At 48.0% G+C, this 19,806-nt stretch overlaps 1 protein-coding gene across 6 annotated transcripts in view; it reads right to left on the reverse strand.

The window, feature by feature from the left end:
• Window positions 1-19,806, reverse strand: part of zbtb16a (zinc finger and BTB domain containing 16a) — a 91,471-nt gene that overhangs the window by 38,993 nt on the left and 32,672 nt on the right. For all 6 annotated transcript variants that reach the window (XM_048982699.1, XM_048982694.1, XM_048982695.1 and 3 more), the window contains exon 3: window positions 12,482-12,579. In XM_048982699.1, coding sequence (XP_048838656.1) covers window positions 12,482-12,579 — 98 coding nt within the window. The remainder of the gene's footprint in view (window positions 1-12,481; window positions 12,580-19,806) is intronic.

Below are 19,806 nucleotides of genomic sequence, written 5' to 3' on the forward strand. Positions count from 1 at the left end.
GCGCCCTTTAAAGGGGGAAGAAAGTTCTCAGCAAAGAGGGATTTAACCGGGATTAGCTGGGGGTTGACTGCTACATCATTCCCACACCCCGGACTTGTCTTCCCTGGGATCAAAGAAGCAAGCCAACAAAAGAAAAACGACATGGGCGGGGGGGGGGGGGAGGGGGGGGGGGCGCAAACAACCAGGGACCTGGACAGGCAGAGACAGTAGGAAATCAAAAAAAAAATGGGGGAGAGGGGGGAAAACAGGAAATGTTGAAAACACACAATTTAACTGCAGTCAGGTGCTTTGATTTATGTCGTTGTTTTTGTCTGATGCAATTCCCCCCCCCACCCCACGCACACCCACTAGGCCGGGCTATAAAAGTTACCACCACCAAGTTTGAAAAAGAAAAGAAAAAACCGTATATCAATCATGCCAACTGGATATTAAGCAGAGGGCTTCGTTACACAAAAGGCAGCAGGGTCCGCTGCCAGCCGCTTGTGTCATCTGGCAGATAACGAAAACACTGAGTTTACGTGCTATTTCCATTAGGTCATGTGTTGTTCAGATGATGGTGAGTAACGAGTACACCCCCCTCCCTTGAGAGAGAGAGAGAGAGAGAGCAGGAAGAAAAAAAAAAAATACCGTTTCTCCCATAAACTTCCTCAGAAAAAAAAAACCATAGAGCATGACAGTTCATTAACTCTCCATGCCCTTGCATGCATTCCAGCGCCACCCTTCTTCCTGGTTCCTCTCCTGCCCCCCCCACACACACACCCAAATACTAATGCACCTCTGACAGGCCAGGCCAGGTCCAGGAAGTCCCCCTTTCACACATTCCCCACGAAAGCCACCCGTCCAGTTACGCAATTATTACTCTCCACGCCTAGAGGCCGCACATAATCCGAAACGTACCTTTGCTGCGAATCAACAGGAAACTGGGGAAAGGGAAGAAAAAAAAAAAAGAATAAAAGTGCTTTTTGTGTGAGGAAAAACATTAGTATTCATAGCCATTTACTTGTCTGCACCGGTAATAACACAATATCCACAGACGCCTTTGTCGGGCTCCCCCCACTGGGGGCAGCAGCATAAAACGAACCCTCGTGCGTCTTGGCTACCTCCAGATGGCTTTGGGATCGCTTTTATCTTCTCTGCCTCCTACATGAAAGCACCATCGGCACCATCTTCGCCCGAGACTTTATTCTCTGCTCGCCGCAAATATGAAAGTTTCAAAGAGCATTTCATAAGGGAGCCCTTTTATAAATGGGACTCATAGCTTTTTAATCTGCGGTAAGAAATTGATCTGAAAAACTTTCCTAAAGCTATCGTTCAACTTACATAATGCAATAAAAGCTTCTGCCTTCGGAGGGTATTTGCTTTTATAGCCGCGACATGAGAGACATGCCGTTCCTTCTGGTTATCGTTGTGATACTTAACAGATCCCGTTATCGGTGAGAAGTGACCCGGGGAGTGCAATCGTCTGATGTCCCATAATCTGCGATTTCCTGGGGCTGTGGGGCTTACACTGGTTCAGGGCCATGCTACATAGCGTCATCATCAAAAAATGACAAAAAAAAAAAAAAACGGAAAACGCAAAGAGAATTTCGCATGTTGTTCCGGCTCCCGTCACCTCGCTGCCTGATAGCATCTCCTCCGCTGTGGTCAGCAAGCTCCCTCGTAGCGACGTGCTTTGAGCCGGTTATCACCATATTCGATCTTTGCCCATGTGAGGTAGCCGACCATACCCCAGCCACACCTCGGAGGGCAAAAACACGCTATAAACTTTTCTTATTTGCCAAAAAGACAGAAAAGACAGACAAACTGAATAGTCCTACTGCAGTGGAGCAGCACTGAAATTTCACACGAGAAGATGCGCTGTTTCCATGCAAATTTGTTACGCCACATCAGCTGCAGCAATCCTATAACTTCAGTCCGATGAAACACGATGACTTTTTCGAACCTGACAAATACATAATTTTTATACGAACACATCAAGTATGGCTTAATAAAAAGGCACGTGTGTCATAATCCACCGACATCGGGGGATTATGCCAGATTTTCAACGCAGGGCCCCCTCATGGGACCAGGTTTCCATGTTCCTGGGTTCTTAGAGTGGCGGCCATTTCAGAATTGACTTGGCCGCTCTCAAAAGAGGTTTGAGGGGAGAATAAATTAACCATCTGCCTGTTCCGTGGGTTCCACTGGAACTGTCCATTCCTGGTGAAGCCCGAGGGTGTGAGGGGAGACATGTGGCCAGCGCTGGTTATGATGTTCATGCTCTTCTCTGTACTGATACAGGCCACTAGCAGTACCAGCTGGGAACAGACAGCTCCTCCCAAGGCAGAAACACGGCGAGAAATGCAAATCAACGGGAATACATCTGGAAATAAACGAACGAGCATTTCGCTCAGGCATCGGAGCCAGGGCCAGATCTCAGTCGAGCCCTGGGTTTAACGTCAACCTCAACAAAGCCACTCGACGGGACCCGGGGACTGGCAGGGTTGGAGGGAGACTGACAGCATGGCTGTAGCTGAGACTCGGGCAGGTTGCAGTTGGCTCAGTCATGTCAGGGGCACTGCCTTGTGATCACTAGGGTGGAAGGATACTAGCATTAACACTATAATAATACTATTATATTTATATATTCTTACATGTTTAATATACACAAACCATTGCTCATTATTTACCATTATGTCTGATATTTGCTTATTTATCATTTACTCTTACTTATCACTTGTGTGCTTTGCTGCTACCATGACTGCCTGCACTCTAAACAGTCCACCATTGTTTACATTCACATTGTATATCAATGTTGTTATTCCTTGATGTTTAGCACCGTGGTTCTGTGGAACGTTATTTTGTGTCACGGTTTGCTGAGTGCATGTACATGTTTGGTGTGACATTAAGGCCCCACTGGAGTTGACTTGATTACATTATATATAAACACGTAATACATACGCACACACAGGTTTGTAATATCTTTGTGGGGACTTTCCATTCACTTCTATGGGGAAAACTAATCTCAACGTGACGACTTAACCCCTACCCTGCCCATATCTTAACTACAGGTAACCAAACAAAATTTACCATTTATTTTTTTGATTGCATTCTCAGATCTTTGTGGGGACCTGAAAAATGGTCCCCACAATGCCAAAATAACAGGTTTTTAGTACACGTGGGGAATGTTTGGTCGGCCTGTACCAGACACTCTACAAGCACCCTACACACTTTCAATTTCTGCCTCCAAAAGCCATGGAAGTCGCTCTCACACTCACAGACTGAAGAACTGCAGGTGCTCAAACCACAGTATCGCAGCGTCTGCTTTTTACTGCCTGTTGTTCTATAAGATGATCGATGCCGTCAGACATGCCCCGAACATAACACACACACACACGCACACACACGCAGCCCCCAGGAACACACACACGTACCCGGTCCGCAGACACAAGCAAAAGCATATGGCCTACAAACACGCGCACACTTATGCATGCGCAGACAGACGTATATGGACACATATGACACTCGCACATAAACATGGGCATATGCACATGCATACAGACACACACATAAGCACACAGCCTGCAAGCACACACCAATGGGTGCCCGATGTGAAATCCCTATTCAGCGGCCCACCACACCAGACAAAGTGGCACATCCACATGGATGTGCCCCCCCCCCCCCACCTTGGCTGATGGGGGGGGGGGGGGGGGGGGGGTCTGACAAAAACAAATCCATACTGGCCACAGGCTCCTCTCCAATCTATTTTCTGCTCAGCTGGTTTTAAATGAAGTTATTATGACTCATTAAAACGCCTGCAAGCTTGTGGAACTCAGCCAATTACAATTTAAATTTAGCCTCTCTTGCCCCCCACCCCAGTTCCCCCACCCTTCTCTCTCCTTTTTATTGAGACCACCCCCCCCCCCCCGCCTGTACCACAACCCGCGCCACAGCCGTTTAATGACTGACTTACAGCTGCTCTCCATACCTACACCCATGAAAACAAACAGACCGTCCAAACCAAAACACAAATAAAACGTCCTTTGTGCGTTTCTGAAAGATTAAACATCTGATTTTTAAAGAAACAAATTTTTTTTTTTTTGTGAATCAACTTAAATCTATTTTCAGAATCTATTCCCCCTGACCCTCGATGCCCTTTTAATTATCACAGGCTCATGCACCTCCCGTGTTTATCGGGAAGCCAATTTAGATCCTTCCTTCAAACACTTCATGTAATATGTTCAATGCTGGAAAACTGCCTAAAAGGATCAACTCTAGGATTTAGACCATTTTCCTTTTAAAATGCTCAGACATGCAAAGAAACAGCATGAAATATTCAGTTGGCTGCGATTAACCAGGAGCCATAATGGTCTATAAGGAAAACATATTAATGCATTTCAATTTGCACGCAGCTCCACTGGGACCAGTTCTGTCCCATGAACCCTGTGTCGATACCGGAACCCAAAAACAGGTGCGGGATAAAACCTGAAAAGACGCATTATATTTATGGCATCACGTGAAAAACGGTGGGCTCGCAGAAAAGTGCCGGAGTGCCGGTTGGCTACTTTCGTACCACACTTCCTGCAGGTGGTGCTCATACGGTCAGTTAAACCGCAAAGGTGCGAGGCTGCTGTGATCCATGGGATACAGGGCAACAAAACTAAAAAAAGTCAAGTGACAGCAAGCGACACAGACGTGGCCCGGACCCCCAGCGTCATTATCCATCACCGACTCATTTACTATGTCGAGCTGAGCCACAAACAGCACCAGGCACCACAAACCCAGAGGGTCAGCCATGGAAAATTGGGGCGGAGGCGTATACAGTGCGTGGCAGTGCAAGTGCACAAGCCCCAGCTGAGAGCTGATTGGCCCCCAGAAGCGTCCCCTCCCCTACCACTCACTGATTGCAAACATATCATTGGTTAATGATCAGGCCGTCTGTATAAATTTTGGCCCCTCTGATACCCCCCCCCCCAAAATAAAACCTAGAATTGCTTGTGCATGAGTGCTACAAGTAGCTCCCTCCCCTAGTGGATAATGGAATGATAGTAAGGTGGGAGGGGGCACGAGGCTGTGAAGCTGTGACATGACAGGAGACGGCGTTCTCGCCATAAAAGCCTCTGGGCCCTTCGCCTTGGCAGGTAAACAGAGCCTGACAGAATGCTTTGTGACTACACCTGATCCTTACACAACCCCATCCCCGCTTACAGGAGCGCAGGAGCAGCATTTTAATTGTGCCCCCTCTTGCAGGGCCACCCACCCATATGCACGAACAAAAGGAACGGGGGCCCCTCCACATTTAAGACATGCTCGTGCGACTCTCGCGTGGAAGTCGCGCTCGCCTCCCTCTTGTTTCCGACACGGCGAGTCAATCCGCACCCTTTCAGCTATGCTTTTTTTTTCTGACAGGAGCTGCTAAGAGGGGGGAAGAGGAGGAGGGAAGATAAAAAAAAAAAAAAGGGTGAAGTAAATCCAAAATTCAATCGCCTGTGTTCTGTTTTAGAAGGCACACAGTGTACTGTACAGCCCATAAAACTCCCAAACAGCCTCCAGACTCTGCTGCAATCACCCTCCATCAAAACACTTTGTCTCGCATACGAAAATAAGACCCAGCATTGAGCTGAATACCAAATCAGCCCATTAGAGCATAGGGCACTCGCTACTTAGCAACCAAAGGGATTTAAAGAGGCAATACCCGACGACAAAAGAATAAGAGCAAGATCTTTCACGGCTTTTCATGTGGCTCCTTTTAGCCTTTGGATTTAACTGTAAACATTCACAAGATGATGTTTAAAAGGGGAGGGGGGAGGACAAAACAGGAAAAGGCGAAACAATTAGAATGGTGTATCCCAAAATAACCCCGCTCCCAAACGCGACGCGAGCGTTATTTCGGAAGGGAATCGCTCCCGTCATAAATCATTGAAAATCAATGGCCTGACTTGAGTTAAGTAGTCTCTGGGAGAACATCTGAGGCTGAGGGAGTACAGTCATGTGATTAGATGAGACGGCTCGCGCTATTTTACGATGATGTCTACATTGACGCAGTCGCCACGGCACCGGCATGGGGGAAATAGGGGACGAATGAGGGGATGTAGATAATGGACGAGCAAACGTGGCAAAACGATGTAAATGCATAAATCAAAATTGGCACACATTTTGGTACGAATAAAATATAATAATCTTCAACATTTTTTAGATTATACAGCTGTCAACATCATTAACAATAACCCTCTAGCCAAAAATAAACATTTACAAAGAACAAAATAAATATATACATTGTGTTGTGCCGAGAATTGCCAAAAATGTATTTCCACCATTAATAAATCACCCAAAAATGCATCCTCAGAATGTCACTGGTCATTCGTTTCAATGGATTCCTGCAATCCCTGCCCTGACCCATATGAAGGCCCCAACCTAGGCAAGGGGGAGGCACTCTTGAATGTCACTTTTTTTTTTTAGGTAAGATTTGACATTTCAATCAAAAAGGGATAAATAAATTAATAAATGAATGAATGAATTCAGGATATGAAGTATGGGCTGGCATCCAGCCGAGGGTGTACCCCAGCCTTGTGGCCTTTGCTGCCTGGGACAGGCTCCAGGCCCCCCCGTGACTGGCCAGGATGGGCGATTGGAAGATAGAAGGTGCCAGGGCCTGGCACGGCCTGCTCCCGATGTCCCAAGCACTCCCGTTACGTCACAAGGGACATCTGCGTGACTCTCGGGAGCCGTCACACAGCCGGATTGAGCGTAATCATCTCCATCCACCTGCGTCGTCACGAGCGGGAACACCACGTCCTGATGGCGGAAGCTGAGGCCCAGTGGGAAGCCCAGCACAGGATTAAAAACGGGGGCGTTGATACGCCGAACAGAACCCAAACCAAAGGAACCAGGTTAGCCTGACTGAACACTGACCTTCAGGCAACTAATACAGCTGTACTCTAGGTCATCAGGGACAAGACTGCTTTGGGACAGCAACAAATATCACTGGGGGGAGGGGTGTGTGTGCGCAGGAATGATAAATGAATATTAGGAGGGACCTTCCCCCCCCCCACTAATGACCTGAGCATTCCTCCAGTACAAAACGGCAAATAAAACAGCACTCAAACAAACATCTCACAACAAGCCTACAAACAGATCTAATCAAAGAATTTTTTTTTCGTCCCTGGTATGTAAACGGTCACTGGTCCATATAATAATAATAAAAAAGAAAAATCGCAAGATCGAAAGAAACAGAATTTAACTAGTAAAACAGAACCACAGAACAAAGCCAGGACCTGCTTAACATACAAGAGTCACACAGAGATATTTTAAACGTAAAACAGTATGTTTGTAAAGGTTTAAATCAGTAATTATGTTTGGGATAAATGGCTTACATCAATCTCTTAATGAAATAAGAAAAGAAGGAGCTGTTTGATGAGGAGAGAACGTGCGGGACAATTACAAGCCCATTACCACCGGCCTAATCATCTCTCCTAAACCTTATAGAGGGGAAGATTTATGTCTGACATAATTCAGCCGTTGTTTTAAATAGGAGTTTAACGTACATCAACAGGTCAGGGAAGTATTATAGGTTTAAACCACCGGAGAGAACTCAGGGCAGGCGGCCAAACAGGAGCTCAGACGATTTACACACACTGTCCATCATCTTGTGGTAATACTCTTAGGGGAGGAAAGTGGGGGGGATGTGGCGGGGGGGGGGGGGGTCGATTTTTCATCAGCTGGTGTAAAATTCATAAATGAGATTTGCCGAGTGTTTATATTTTCGTGTTTTATTTTAGTTTTTATTCAGCGCCTCCCCCCCCCATCTCTCCTGCCCCCCCTTCGCCTGTACACCCGCTGTTCGTCTCGCTCCCTCGCTCTCTATTTCAGGGTATGTGGCTTTGGAAAGCGGTCGAGTTTCATTAATTTCTGGTCTGGGTACAGTATGTTCCTGGACACACATCTGCGAGTGATCATAAACGCTCTGGAATGCTGGCAGAACATCCAGACCTGCCGGCAGCCTGTGATGTCATCGCTCCGAGGGAAAGGCTGGCGGCCGGCCAAGCTCGCGGAGCGCGGCGCTCCGGCGGGGAGGCGGGCGAGAGGCAGCGCTCCGCTTTGCTTTTCTGCAACCACACCCCCACCCCCAAAAGCGACCACAACCGCCGCCACCATTCAACCCACTTTCGAAAAGCCCCAGATTTTTGCACCCCCCCATTGTCATAATACATTATCTGCTCGTAGACAGTGCAGGAGCAGGTGCTGGCTGCCTGCAGACTGGGGGGGGGGGGTCTGTAAACTTGTGGCATCCGAGCTCGCGGTAACCTAATCAAGAGACCGATTCGGGTCTTACTGGTGACAGAAGGCACTCGCTCACCTTTCTGTGGACAGCAGACGCTACACTTTGACCTCTGATGTGACACACATGGCAAGTGACTAATAAGAGGCCATAATACAGCACCCCATCAAAAAGTGACCAATTAGGGGCCATGGAACAACTCTGTCAGCACAGTATAGGGGCGGGGAATGCCTCAGGCCCTTGTCAACCTCGAATCTCCTCTGATGATACCGTACAAAACGCACCAGGCCCAAAATCAGGCTGCAGGCCGGGCAGTGCCACACAGAAATCAGCCATTTTATGCAGCTTAGCAGGATTTTCCAAAGCCTGCAAGACTTTTTAGGTCACCCTTTGTTGATTTGGGATAGCACAACAAATTTAGAGCTTGAGTCATAAGTCCAAACAGTCACATCTCAAAACATCCAACATAAACCGCCCAACAAGCAGAGTGAATATGAGTAACAGGAATCAAAAGGATTGGGAGTTTTGACAGGGGGGTGATAGAAACAGATTAAATTGCACATGTTCCTAAATCAAAGCGTGACACGATTTTTTCCTTTATGTGGGGGGGGGGGGGGGGGCTTCGACATTTGGTACCTGCCCACATCACACACGGCCTAAAGACTACATCTTGGGGGGTGAGACTGGTATCTAAACAAACACTCTGACCACACTGCTGGTTCCTCTCAGTCATAGTAGGCCAGAGGCAGGCCATGGATATCCAAGTTAGGCTAAAATCATCAGGGATCAAAAGATTTCCAGTCTGTCTCATGGTAGCTAGAACTGTATGACCCCACCTCATCTGCTCCGCCCACCCGGAAGGGAACTGGGCCACCATTTGAAATGCTTCCTTTCCATCAGAAGAAACAATGCCAACTGCCAAACCCCAATGGCAGGGAGCCCTAATGTGGGACATGCTAAATGTCCTTCCCAAAGTGATTCATCCCCTCGCTGTTCCCGGTATACCTTTCACTTCCACTGCATGGTGTGACGTCAAAAGCAAGACTCGACCTTGCTCCAGTTTCCCATCCTGAGAATGCAAGGTAACACGCAGGTCTCCACCTCCGTACCTACAGGTGGAGCAAAGCATGGCCTAGACCTGACCCTAGCCACCCGTGCGAGGGGTCCACGGACATATGCAGGACTTGGGGGGGTGGGGGGGGGGGGTGGGGGGGGGACCTGCTTGGCTTCCAGAGGCCACCTGCTGCAGCTGGATAGCCACACTTGCTGTTCTTGTCTTTTTTTTAAGAACAGCCATAGCATGTGAAGTAAAAGGCCACGAAGAAACGGATAAAAAAAAAAAAAAAAACAACGGTTACACTACCACTCCCCCCCCAGCCAAACAGAAGTGTTTACAGGGGAGGGTGACAACCAGATTGCGGGGGTTCGACGGGGTCCGAACCGCCACCAGGATCACCACTGTCAGACAATGGGGGACAAAACAAAAACACACACACACCGAAAAAAATACAACAAAACAAAACAAAAAAAACTGGCACAAGACTCACTGTACATACTGTACTCAAAGCGATGGCAGGATGCCCAGGTTGGACAGCTGCCAAATCCACAGTAAAATAAACATCGAGACGAGCGGAGGGGAGAGGGAGTGTGAGTCTGAGTTCGGAAGCTGAAACGGTACACCACAAAAACACTCTGCAGACCAAACTGTACCACCCCCCCATCTCCCTTTAACTAGGTGACGGCTGCATGACTCAGCGACTCACTTGTGATACCTTCCCCTAGAATGGGGGGGGGGGGGGGTGGAGGGTGGATAAGGTCAGACAAAAACACATTAAAAACGGAGAAAAATAATAAGCATAAGCTACAGAAGACTGATGACTTAATACTGCTATTTGTGACCAGCCTCCATAATGGTGGGGGGCACTAACAGCCTCACTGTCTCTCGCCCCCCCCCCCCCAAAACGTCAAAGCAGAGTGGTGGCGGGCAGCAGCGGCGCTTTGCGGAAGCCTGCCCCGTGCCCGCTGCCCGCTGCCGTCGACCCCGCGTGACGCACATAAATCAGGCCGCCGGTGCGCAGCAGCAGCCTGTCTGCAGAAACAGGGGCCTCTTCTAAAAATAAACGGCCCCCGCAACCCCGGTTTTTGTGCAAAAACGCACTCCTGTCACCTGAGACGAGCACCGATCCTGCAGCAGCTTGAGAGACCTCGTCCCTAACCTCAATGGGAGAGCCACCTCTGGGGGGTGGGGGGAGGTTGACAATCGAGCACTGCATCAATTACAGGATCCCACCCTCCCACCCCCCATGCCCCTTGGCTGTCCCATGCCTTTTTCTAAACCATTTCATAGGAACCGGCTGGTCTCCCCGTTACTGGAAGACGTCCCTCATGCTACCCGCATATTTACTTGTCTTGCCAGGTCACTGCTTACTGGGAGCGGATGAGGGTGGGTGGGGGGGGGCGGAGAGGCGGGAAAGAGAGCTTCCCTGAAGCTCAGTGCATGCTGGAGACGGGTCCACCAACGGTGGGCTTCTCCAAGCATAAACCACATTAGCATTCGATAGCATCGTTTCCACTGACCTCGTACAGATCTGCACAAAATATGAGCACAAACATCCATTCACTTGGCACCTTGACTGCAAATGGTGCTCAGCGTGATGATATTAGCCCATTAGCTCCAAATTAGCATGAGGGGGTTCATTTCACAAAGTTAAAAGCCGGCGGGACGTGGGTAAATGTGAGCGGTTACGTTGATTACCTCAGAAAGTTAGCAAGGCGTGCATGCGTGTGTGTAGACATCTGTAACTAATTTGTCAGAACATGGCGGGAAAGAAGAAGGAGGAACCACATATCACATTTTTAATTTCCCCACCTTGTTTAAGTGCTAAAATTTGGTTCAGTTTTCATGTTTCAGAACTTTGACGGTTCATCGTTGCTGCCTATTCTGGCCCACAAAGGTAAAGCACAGTAACACTGAAACTGAAAAAAGGGCGTTTTGCCTTGGTTTTAGTGTGGATTTTACAGTTTCACTGTTTTCTTCAAAATCGAACTTGGTTGAATTACTGTATTTTGTCACATCGGTAAAACAGAGATTTTTCTGCAGTTACAGTAATTTACCTTTTTACGGAAGTATTCATTACAATTAAAAAAGAAAAGAAAGAAGCAGAAAATTCCCAGCAGACACAGCCAAATGTGTTATATATTGTATTGGCTAGCTGAATGTACCGAATCAGGCCAGTCGTTTAATCTTTTATGCCTATTCATACACTTCTCACAGTATGTACATTTCCAGAAGTTTCCAGTTCAGTTGGCTACCTGTATGAATATTTCAAGCCAATTCCTTTGGCTTAAATAAATAGTTTGTAATAAAACTCTCCCCCCCCCCCGGTATAAAGCATGAAGAGCCATATTAAGGGCAATTATTATGGAGGGGGTCAGGCATGACGTGTGACCAAAATATTTGTGTGGATCACGGATGGGGGGTGGGGCAGGAGAAGGAGAGAGAGACGAGAACGTTTAAGGATAACACTGTCCAAGAATGCTACTGCATGCTGGGATTGACGTGCCCTGAATTCACCAACACAGCATGAGAAACGATTAGTCTTGTGTTATTACACACACACACACACACACACACACACACACACACACACACACAGAAAAACATGACAAAAAAATTAGCAAAGCATTTCACCTGATCGCACAATGTTCTGGAAGTCAGATGAATTATGTTGGAAAAAATGTTTCAACTTAAAAGGATAGAAAAACTGGATGTTCAGATTTTATTTATTGTATTTATTATATTTGTGGAACCTCTTCTGAATGGAGGCACCAACCTCCAACTGAACTCTAAGCTGCTGCCATCTCTAAAAAAAAAATGAGAGGTGGGGGTGTAAGAGCCTGGGACGTGGAGGACATGCAGGAAAGGGGAGAAGAGATGGCCTCAATGTCAGAGCTGGCCTGCAGGGACAACAGACCGGTGGTTTTTATAGGGCTTCCATAAACCACCGGCAATTAAATGCCCAAGAGAGGGAAGCCCGCTAGTAAAAGCAGGGGGGGGGAAAAAACGGCATAAAAAAATCCAACTGTGTAAATAGGCTCAGGGATCGGGGCAAGATCTTCTGGGCAGAAGTGCCAGTCAGGCCACGTCGATACACTGCTTTGTAGGATGAAGTGGTGCGAGGTGAAAGGCCGGCCAGACCGGGCCAGGAAGCAGCACCCATTTACCTGAGTGCGACAGCAAGTGCATGCGGAGGCGGAGGCTGTCCAGGAAGCGCTTCCCACACAGCTCGCAGCCGTAGGTCTTCATGCCGCTGTGCAGCTTCCTGTGGGGGTTGGGGGAGTGGAGGGGGAGAGAACACGGCGTCTTTATCAATGGGTACATCCATTCATACCACCAATGCTGCCTCAGAAATGCTGCACTGTGACCCGACGCGAAAACGTATCATCTTGTTCCTCTCGTGTTTTAAAGCCGGTCAAAAGGCTGTCGCTGCTAACAAGTCTCTGGGAATGCAGACAACATGGAAGACCTTCGGGGGAAGGTCCTGAAAGTTCAATAAAATTTAATCAGGTATAAAAATGTAGGACTGCTCAATCCAGGAAGCATGTCTTAAGCTGCGATTGGATTCCCCTCCCTCGTCTGCGCACGACAGATCGCTCTCCAAAAAGTATCTGCTAGAAAATAAAAAAAAAAAAGATATGATGCGATTTAAGACCTCTTGGCACGACTTGAAGCAAACCACCTCCCCTCAGTCGAAAATGCCGGCCCTTTCCGCGCCTATGCGCTATTCAGAGAACTATTTTAAAACAAGGGGGTCAGTCATTAATCGGTCGGCAGGAGAAACATTTGGTCAGTTAATTATGTGACCTCCACTGAGTCAGAAGAGGCCCCTACAGGATGCCTTTCAGCTGGGGTGAGGAGACCCTTTTCACACTTAAGTTGGGCCAGTTCTGCTGCCTATCAAATTACAGCTCTAATTAGAAAATTAGACCCCCTTTGAAATACCCCAGACTGAAGCTATTCTATTGAAGAACCTCCACAATTAACTGAGCCTGCATGCCTGCAAACATATTTCTTGGAAATGTGTTCTTTTTTTATGTGGAAGTCATCTACTGAAAACAAACAAGCTAAAAAGAGAGCGATTTGGGGAATTCACAGTGTCGGACAGCTCCTGGCCCAATGGATGTGTGCGTGCGTACGTGCCCATGGGAGAAAGTCCCCACGCAAACCCAACACCACAGACTTTCTTCACAGAGATTACGGGGCCGGTGTGACCAGACAGCCGGCTCCGATGGGTTTATGCGGGCCGGGATCATCCACAGCAAGCCTGGAGATCCCCGGTGTGGCGAGGATGTCCAAACATCATCACAGACAGCCAGGTAAACCTGTTTTACAGTTCGCACCAGCGCCTCCGTCTCAGCAGCAGGTCGCAGAAAACGAGAGTGCCGGCAATTAGCACAAAAAAAAAAAAGCGATGCACCAAATTTTCCTTATTACAATACTTGCGGCGTTGTGTAATTGTTCCCAGAAAAGTAATTAGCTCATTGTTTGCACCTCAATGCCAAACGAGTAAACATCTCCATACTGCGGTGAAGGCACACGTACCGGGTTTTAGGGCTCACCGGGGGACAGAACTGGAGCAGGGCAGCACGGAGGAGAAGGTGACTTGCTGATGGGGGCAGTTGGAACTCTGCCCTTTGCGGGGATATTACACCACCCTCATGTAAGAAAGCTACATGTCAGCTGTCCCACAAACTCATCTTGGCACATAGCCACCCAAAACGCAGTCTGCCCTGCTCCTGTAAATAATACAATCATGCTCATTTGATTAAAATTTTTTTAAAAAGACTTAATGAGAGATGAAGATCTAATATGTTACCGGCATCCCCAAATTCAGGACTGTGGCATGACATAGCCTCAGCGGGTTTGAATAGAAGCCAGTGATACGCGACAAAAGGCAGATTAATAAGTAAGCAAGTACGTCTGGCTTTACCTCACCGGGAGATAAAGCAAGAGACGACAGTTAACGATTCTCCAGTGCATGATTTTATAGAAGAAAAAAGGAATTTAGTGAAACGAAAACTATGCTTTGTGCCCCCCCCCCCTTTGAAAATCCTTACAGCTTAAGTCAAACAAGGGAGATTTATGGAGACGCAGAAGACAGTAGAAGAACTTGAAAACCCACGGGCAAACCTTCATTCAAGAAGAAAGGAAATAAATGGCGAAGCTAGTGAAGGAAGCTTCCAGGAGGAGGACAAGCAAGACCGTTAAAGAGGAGGGTGTTGGGCTGAAGAGTTTTTATGATTTAAAAAATTAAAATTAAATACAATTTTGTTATGCGTTCATTTCCACGGCCCGTCTGGGGTAGCGTTGTTCATTTTTAAATCCTCATCTACCCACCCGGGGTTACTGTCCATGGGTGAGCTGTCCCCATGCCCTAAAGGACTGTCACTCGACCCCAGATTGCGACATACCCAGCATCTGGCATAGGGGTGTACGGGTGTTGGGGCTCAGATGGAAGATCAACCCACAACAGTCTTGGAATCCAGGAGCCCATTTGAAATTTGAAACAGCCAATAGCTGTAATTGATCGATTCTCAGAGGCAGCCTCAGAGGTGCCGTTAAAAAAAAGAAAGTTAAAACTAGGATTTTTAGTATTAATATGCAAAAACATAAAAAATATGCCTCGGCCATTTGACCAAATTCACAGTGACTAGAATAAGTGTGAAAAAAAATCTAAGGATTACAGCGAGTTCCGTAATCGCCCTGATGCTAAGGCATTCTGGGGTAACACACAAAACCCACAAACACTTAAAGCCAAATCAGAATAACAGGTCCAGGATAGAGGAGCATTTCCCCAGGAAGTCTCACGTTCAGAGCGCTTATTTTTCCAAAAGTCACTCTTAACTAAGCAGAGTACAGGCTGGCAACGCCGACCGCCAGCTCCCATCGGAGACTCCAGGAACGAGGCCGTAAGGAGAGGCTGGGGGCAGGCTAATTCCATCGGATAAGAAGCAGATGATTTCGAAGGGGGGGTGGGGGGGGGGAAATACAACTGAGCAATTATTACTTGTTCTACCTTCTGACCAAGTAGCAATGACCTTTCCCAGATGTGTCTGAAAATAAGCCACCCGTTTTGTGTGAACTGTGGGCGCACCCCCGGCCTCACACTTCCCCCCCCCTCCGACGCCCCCCCCTCCCAGCTGCCGGCCTGCTAGATAGGGGGCCTCCTTTAAGCAGACTGACTGTAGTCATTAAGAGAGCTGACATAAAACCCGCCTGAGCCGTTCACTCGGTTAATAAGCAACTTCATCCAACAGTCAGTTTTGACAACGGCAATAAATTTCAAATTTATGTCAACAAAGCATATGTTGAACACCTCATTTCGGGCCTGGAGTGGCATGGCGGCTCGTAAATCAGGACTCTGTTTGAAATGAGAGTAGATTACGGGCCTGCGTTATTGAGCTGTTACAGCCCACTCCATATAAATCTCGGGTTTTTCACGCAGGACCGGACCCCCGGCTATACATCACGCCTGGGGAAGCCCCCCGGCCACTATGTGTATGGGGTCTCAGCAGGCACATGCTTTAAAACACTAAAATGGTCCCCACAACCACATTAAATAAAACTGATAAACTTACAGATGCGTTTCAGTGCTGAACAAATAAATCACCGCGCCAGTTTTATGCAAACTCTAAAAGTTTGCTGGCTACTGGCAAAGTTCTTAAACTGTTATCTCTCTTCCAGGTCTCCTTTGGATAAGGACCATTTCTTAAATGAAACACACACCGTCATTCATTTTAAAGTGTTTTAAAGAAGAAAAAGGATCAGAAGCTGGTGAAGTTTAATTGGCTTGGGGTTCACTTTTAAAACGACACCTTATTGTATGTGAAATGAGGAAATGTTCAACGTTTTCGCAAAATGTGTGCAGACGACAAGCTTTTGCACAAAAGGGGTAGTTTAAAAAAAAAGAACAAAAAAGAATTCATCTTACACCACGATTAAGACACGAGCCATTTTTCTTTAAACCAAGACATCTTTCCAATTCTTCTAGCAAGCGTGCGGATTTCTGAGATACGAAAGACAAAAATGAATAGCATCCAAGAGCGAGATGGGCGGATCAGACATGTATGAGAGAGGAATATAGCAAGAGCTTGTGGGCCATGTGGCCAGAGGGCTCCACAAACGAGGTGATAATTAAGGTGAAAAGATGCCGACCACCTGGGAGAGGGAGCAGGCATGAGGGCTGGCGTGGTGAGGCCCATCGATTTGCCCCAAGAAGGTTTCGCTCACACCTGACAAAGCATGCCATCCTATGTGAGGACGTTAGATCAAGGTATGTCAAAAGAGCCGCAGGAGGAAAAAGAGAGAGAGAGGGAGAGAGAGAGAGAGATCAAGCCAGAGAGGGGGACCAGGGGAATGGGGCGGGGGGGGGGGGGGGGGGGGTGCAAAATCAATTGATCTTCTGCTGGACTGCCGGTTGTTTCTGTGGGCTGACACTGACAAAATAGTTGAAAAAGACGCTCTCTACCATAAGGGCTAGCATTTGAGGCGTGAGTATCGCAGCCACACCGAAAAGACATCGATCGCACGACTTTCCACACACACGCATCCCGAGACAGCACGCCACGAAGCGAAGAGGGACCCGGACACGCTAGAAAGACGACAAAAGAGACACGGGCAGGCGGAGGTGGAGCACGTTTCTGCCTTCCCCACATGTGTTTTTTTTTCCGCTCTTCCCCTTTCGTTTGCAGAAAGCTATTCGACAGCTCTTTTGTCAAAGGTGGAGAAAAAAACCAAAAAAACAAACTGAACAAAACAAAACGAGAGATGCTTTTAGCCTCCCAAGGTTTTATTTCCACAGCCGCTTCCCGCCAAGAGCCACGCGAGCCTTTTCTGCAGCGTGCTCCGACCCCGTGGGGATGAGTGGGGCTCCAGTGGGGACCGGGCACGTAAATAAGTCCGGAGGGAGTGGTGCCAGATCCAAGATGTGGCATGATCCCCCCACCCCCCAAAAAAAAAATCCATTTACAATACATGGTGCGGTCAGATGGCCACACCATCAGTCTGATGTTTATCTAAACAGACACGTTCACACGTCTACAGCAAAAAATAAAAAATAAAAAAGAGAAAGTAAATGGACATGGATGCGTTGTACAGCCTTGGCTGCGACACTTCTGACAAACCAACACCCCACCCCCCCTTGTTTCCGCGAACGCCCGCAGCCCCGAAATGCATTAAATGCTCCTGTAATTCCTGGCAGCTCTGGCTGTTTATCAGGGAGCCATCCGGCACATATCAATTACCCACCCCCCTGCCTGTCCCCCCCCCCACTGGCAGCACAGGATTCATACAAATTCCAGCCACACTCGAGCACGCCGCACAACCCGTGCGCGGCATATGCGATCAGCGCCTCGCCCGGCGCGAGGCTTAACCTTTATTCTGCCACCGAGCTCGTATTCATTACGTTGAAAGATTACTGCCTCAGTCTGCCTGGAGAGGAGGAGGGGGAATATGAAGCACCTCAGGCAAACAAACAAACAAACAAAGAAATAACGGAAAATATCAAATTAAATGAGCATGGCTAAATTAATATCCTGGACCCCTACCGTCCGATTCCACTACTTGGTCGAGACTATTAATGGAAGTACATTAACTACAGTCACCATTTTCATCTGCTACAACTGTATACCCTGTTGATGCTCTTTTGCTGTCAGCGTATTCCTGTCACGCGCCGAACGGGAATATGGCCATTATGCCGCCGCGCTGCTGCCACGTCTGGGACTCTGGCTGGGGGGGGGAGGGGGAGCTCATAGTCATTGCCATCCTAGGGTTTCTGTTCCGTGAAGCTGGTGAGCGGAACCAGCACGCGTCACAAAGGCCCTGTCAGGACCCGGGCTTAATTGTGACACTAGGCAGAGAGGGACACCCTGCATCCCACCCCCCTCCCCAAGTCTGCATTTTAAACCCACATCTTTAAAGAATTAGCAAGTGTAGCTGATGGCAAGTGATTTTACTGTTTATCATTTATGTGCTTTCTGGCCCCATCATCGTTGCAGGTAGGACTTCCTTTTATTAAGGTCTAGGCGCACACACACACACACACACGCACACACACACACACACACACACACAGCGGTTAATGGATGCCCACGAGCCCATCAGAACACAAGGTTAAAAATATTACGCTACGTCTGCCAATACCAGCCTGCTCCCCCCCCTCCTCCCCCTGCTCCGTATCAGGTTACTAGGATTTTCCTGCTTCTGAAAATAGTGAACACCATTTTATTAAAAAAAAACACACACACACACACACACACACACACACACACACACACACACACACACACATACATATAACAACAACAACAACAACAACAACAGAAGCAGCAGCAGCGACAGCAAACGCTGTCATCCCTATTTTGTTTCGTTTCTCCCTCTCTCCGTTCGTCGATCCCAGGTTTCGTGAGGTGACTGCACACAGGACGGGGCTGATCTATAAAAAGATCCCCGCGACGTCTCCCAACACCCATCCATTATTCATGGGCCTCACCTTCCGTCAAACGGCAGAAAAACCTTCAGGTCTGTCTAAGTTTGCGCCTGTTTGAAACGGTGGCGCAGCTCAGCTCGGCGAGACGGAGCCCTCCTCTGCAACCCCGCCTAATTTATTCCACGCTTGGATGACATCAAATATTTGTACCCTCCACGCGTCGCCGTTTAGATCCGAGTGGGGAGAGGAGAGGCGTGCTTTTTGACGCTAACAAGGCAGCACCTGTTACTGAATAAAACATGCAGTTTAATGACGAGCCACAGTTTTAAAGTGAGTAAGACTGGGAGGGCTAGACTGAACTACTGTATAGATTTGAAGTATCCATATCGACATGAACTGCACTGACATTTTTCATCATTAAACACTTCAGATCTCTATGCCTATTGATGGGTGAAAAAAAATTATAAAATAGGTTGACCTGTCAGTCAAATCTGCCACCGCGGACGTAGATCTGACTCTGAAAATGACCTCTGATGTGGATTCTGACGCCAGGATCCCCACGGTCGACTAACGGGAAAGCCGGGAGACGGGAGACTCATTTTTCAGCCCTGACTCTTAACAGCCGAGCTCCGACCCGTAATAGATCCCGCCTCGAGGAAAACGGCATCGATCCCGTCTGGATGATCCGTAACGTGAGATATAGGCTGCCGGATTTGAACTCTGACCTGTCGCAGCACTGGCTCTTGGTAGGACAGCTGTATTAATCATGTGACAGGTATAATTTAAAAAACACTGTAAATCCGCTCTGCACGAATCACGCCATTTTCCTTCTGACACTTCCAGACAAGGCCAGTGACCGGAGGGAATGTTTTTCTTCGCCTGAGCTGGCGGTAAATGAGAGGATTATGGGTATGACGCAGCTTCGCCGGCCACGACCTCGGAGGAAAAAGGCTTCAGACGAAGCAGAGCTGCCTCCTGGCCTCCGGAGGGTGGGGGAGACACCCTGCTTTGCTGTTCCCTGTGGTGAAAAGTTTTCGGCTGGCAACCAGACATCAGCTAAGC

Source organism: Brienomyrus brachyistius, chromosome 18 (genome assembly GCF_023856365.1).
Source record: "Brienomyrus brachyistius isolate T26 chromosome 18, BBRACH_0.4, whole genome shotgun sequence".
Taxonomy (NCBI): domain Eukaryota; kingdom Metazoa; phylum Chordata; class Actinopteri; order Osteoglossiformes; family Mormyridae; genus Brienomyrus; species Brienomyrus brachyistius.